General features: G+C 38.4%; 1 protein-coding gene across 12 annotated transcripts in view; it reads right to left on the bottom strand.

The window, feature by feature from the left end:
* Atg4c (autophagy related 4C cysteine peptidase) overlaps positions 1-3,748 on the bottom strand; it is a 68,615-nt gene that overhangs the window by 40,237 nt on the left and 24,630 nt on the right. For 11 of the 12 annotated variants that reach the window (XM_023718323.1, XM_023718326.1, XM_023718327.1 and 8 more), the window contains one exon: positions 376-609. In XM_023718323.1, the coding sequence (XP_023574091.1) occupies positions 376-609 (234 nt within the window). Of the gene's footprint in view, positions 1-375; positions 630-3,748 lie in introns of all 12 variants that reach the window. The other variant, XM_023718328.1, reaches the window with a different exon arrangement.

Here is a 3,748-nt window from a genome sequence, read left to right as displayed (position 1 = left end):
AAAAAATACTAATTTTCAAAGTCACGGATGTTGAACTGCGTAGGACTTACTGAAGTTATTCTAAAAAGTTCAACCAAAACAGAAAGAAAGAACACAAAAATGCAAAGGCTACTAAAAGCTAAACTAATATAATTTACTGTGGTAACAAGAATAATAAACTATTCCATAGTTTTGAGACGACAACCATAAAAATTTACACATAAAGACTTTTATGGCCCAGTTCAATAAAAATATAAAATGCTAGATTAGTTACAACTTTAAAAACCATCAGGGAGTCAAGAAACTAACCTGGGAGGATTCTACACCGTATGCAAGCTGAAGTTCATGACAAACTAACTCAAACACACAAAGCCTCTGCCCAGAGACCAGACTCACCTCTGCCGAGGAAGTGGAGGACGAGCCCCTGCGCCAGCAGCATCTGACCCGTCCTCAGCGTGCAGCCCCAGCCGCAATCTGTCGTCAGCGTGGAGCCTTCGATTGGAGGAAATTCTTCCCTGTAGGTCAGCCATATTCTGGAAATGAAATCTTTACGAAATTCTTCTACACTTCCCGCAATTACACGATCTTCTATTGTGCATCCTGACCTTGCAGTTAACATTTTATTTTCATCTACAAAATAAAAATATAAACTATACAGACAGATAAGGAAATGTCAATAGAGGAAACATTACCAGTGCTGTCCAGGGATACACATTACATGGCAATCCTTCCATCACTCTTTCACATTTAAGAGGAAAGGGAGCTGGGTGTGGCGGTGCAAGCCTGCAATCCCAGCACTGGGGGAGGGCCCGAGACAGGAAGGTCATGGAAGTTCCAGGCCAGTGGCCAAGTGACATAAGCAAGTTCCAGGCCAGCCTGCACTACATAGGAGACCCTGTCTCAGAAAAAGAAAAGCAGTAGGAATCTCACTCGGCCTACCCAAACTGTTAAGCCAAATGAATGAACCCCAGCTCTACGTTGGAGGTAACTAAAACACAGTGGACACCACCAGTAACACTGCAGTAGATAAAAGCATACTATATTCCATAGTCAACTCTTTGGCGAGGGGAGAATACTAAAAGCATTTTTCTTTTCACCTACTTGGCTCAGGATATACATATTAGAACTCTGAAATATTATTCACAAATAAAATGTTATAATTTGTCAATATGTAAAAATGGGAACAATCACAGGCTAGTTCTTAAAATCAAATAAAATGTGCATACTGTATTATCATGAATATTTGTACTCAAATTATAAGATTAAAACTAATATGTAAAAAAGAATATAAAATTCTTAAAGCGTAACTATCTTTTTATATTCAAATATAACTTTTCAAAACTTGTTGCCACCCACATGATTTTTAAAGCCTTTTCCAAACTGATTATCTAACACAATTCCCATGAAAAAGCTGTTTTGTTTTTTTTTTTCCTGCCTGATAATTTACAAAACACTGTTGCTCAAAATGAACTTAAACTACCTTTCCTTGATTGTTCTCAGGAAAAAGTCACACTCCTCTTTACCAGCTCAGCGAGCAGCCTGGTGCCGAGAGAAGGAGGGTACATGGGGGGACAGACAGAGAGGCAGCCAAATCTACTCCCAGCTCTTCATTCCAAAGAGACCAATTTTCAGTGTCCTTCTGCAGGATATTAAAAGCTAAAAAAGCTTTATCGTGCACATTTCTCATCCTCCCTGTACCAATCTCTCTTCAAGCTCATTTTGAAAATGTAAAATCACCCAAACTTTACACATGTTCAGTAAGGAACCAGACTGCAGCAGACAGTCTGATGACAATAAATGCTCGAATGCCTCGCCTCCATTATCAAGGCTTTTCTCTCACGATTAACTAAAATTTGAAGTTAGTTACAAATAAAAGCACTTTACAAACTGAACACAGTACTACAAATACATTCAAACTTTCTAGCTTAAACAGATCTGTCTGACATTTGATAAAATACATAATTCTCATACTTTAACCTGTGGCTTGCGAATCACGTAGCTCCTCATCTACTACTTTGAAGAGCAATTAATTCCTCATCCTCCTAAAATCTTCTCTTCAGATGGCAGGAAAACTGCTAGTGTTAAATGAATTTCTGGCCCCACTGTCCTTCCACCCAGCACCACTCTCACTGTTCCAGTCTCTGGCTGACTAGACTTCATTGAAATCAGCAATATCCATAATTTTTATCTACATTTGCCTCTCGTTAGATTTCAGATATCACATAGAAGACATGCATTTATCTTCCGCATGAGACAGTTGCAGACAATAACTACGATAAACATCTGTTAAGTGCATATAAGATAAATCAAGGCGGCGACCTGGTGCGGCGGTCTTGGCGCCGGGCCACGGAGCGCGAGGTCTCCGGTTCGTACCCCGGCCCGACTCTTTCTCTTAGGGAGATGGCTCAGTGGAATAAGCGCTTCCCTGGCAAGTGCAAGGGCCTGAGTTCAATCCCCAGTTCCGCAAAAAAAAAAAAAAAAAAGATAAATCAAACCAAAAGGTATTTATTTATTTATTTATCTATTTATTAGTGCACTTCTGTCCTTACTGACAGATGAGTTAAGATCAGAGCTTTATAAAGAATCAGAAATATTTCAAAGAACCACTAAAAAGCACAGAATCAAAAGCTGAAATGTAACAGAAGAGAACGGCTAGAAATTTTGAGAGTTTGGTCAAGGCTGATGATTATGATCAAAAGCCACAAGGAAATGAACTACTACAAGAAAAATTCAGAAGATAAATTATAAAATGAGCTCTCAAGGAGTAAAGCTATTATAATTATTTAATAAAATAAGCATGCATATATCTTTTTGAGAAAGGATATCCAAAGTTGAACAAATAACAGAAAACATTATGATATCAAGCCTTGAAAGAAAAGAAGTTCCAGCTAGACTGGTATGTCCTACAAAACTATCTTTGCAAACTGATGGAGAACTAAAATATTTCCATGATAAAGAAAAACCATGATCACTAACCCAGCACTCCAAAATATTCTCAAGAATATCCCAGAGACGATGAGACACACAACCCAAAAGAGAATGAATACACGCAGGGCGGGTGAGCAGCTAAGTGGAAGGGAAAGAAAGGGAGCCGGCAACAGGAAAAGGACGTAGTGACCAGAATGCGTCAGTACGCTTCAGGAATAGCCCCAAGTAAGCAGTCTTGATTCCCAATCAAAAGACACAGGCTGAAAGAAAAAAAAAAAAAGACACAGGCTGGCAGAATAGATCATACAAAACCCAACAGTATTCTGTATACAAGAAACACATAACCCAAGAAGAAATTCATAGACCACTCAACAGGAAGAGATAACAATTATTAACACTCATGCATGAAACAAGGACACATTCAACTTCACAAAATAAATACTGAAAATAAAAGATCAGATAAACTAAAATGCAATTACAGTGGGGGACCTCAAAACCCCATTGTCACAAGTAGGCAGATCAATCAGGCAAAAATAAACAAAGAAGCACAGTTAAAACCTTCAAACAAATGAACTTAACAGAATACACATTCTTTTTAGCAGCACATGGAACCTTCTACAAAACAGATCACATACTAGCCAAAAAAACATGCTGAAGTAAATGCAGAACAATCAACATCCCATGTATATTATCAGATCATAGTACAATAAAACTAGAAATTAATGGCAAATTCACTGCTAAGATGTCTCTCAGGTAGATGGATGTTCAAGAAGAAGGCGGTGGTGAAGGAAAGCAAGAGACAGGAAAAGGAATATTGTGGGACTGTCCTGCTTCAAGGTTG

Source organism: Octodon degus, unplaced genomic scaffold (assembly GCF_000260255.1).
Source record: "Octodon degus isolate 3935 unplaced genomic scaffold, OctDeg1.0 scaffold00057, whole genome shotgun sequence".
Classification (NCBI taxonomy): domain Eukaryota; kingdom Metazoa; phylum Chordata; class Mammalia; order Rodentia; family Octodontidae; genus Octodon; species Octodon degus.
Note: the sequence above shows the minus strand (reverse complement) of the source record. Positions and strands in the feature narration are given on the sequence as shown.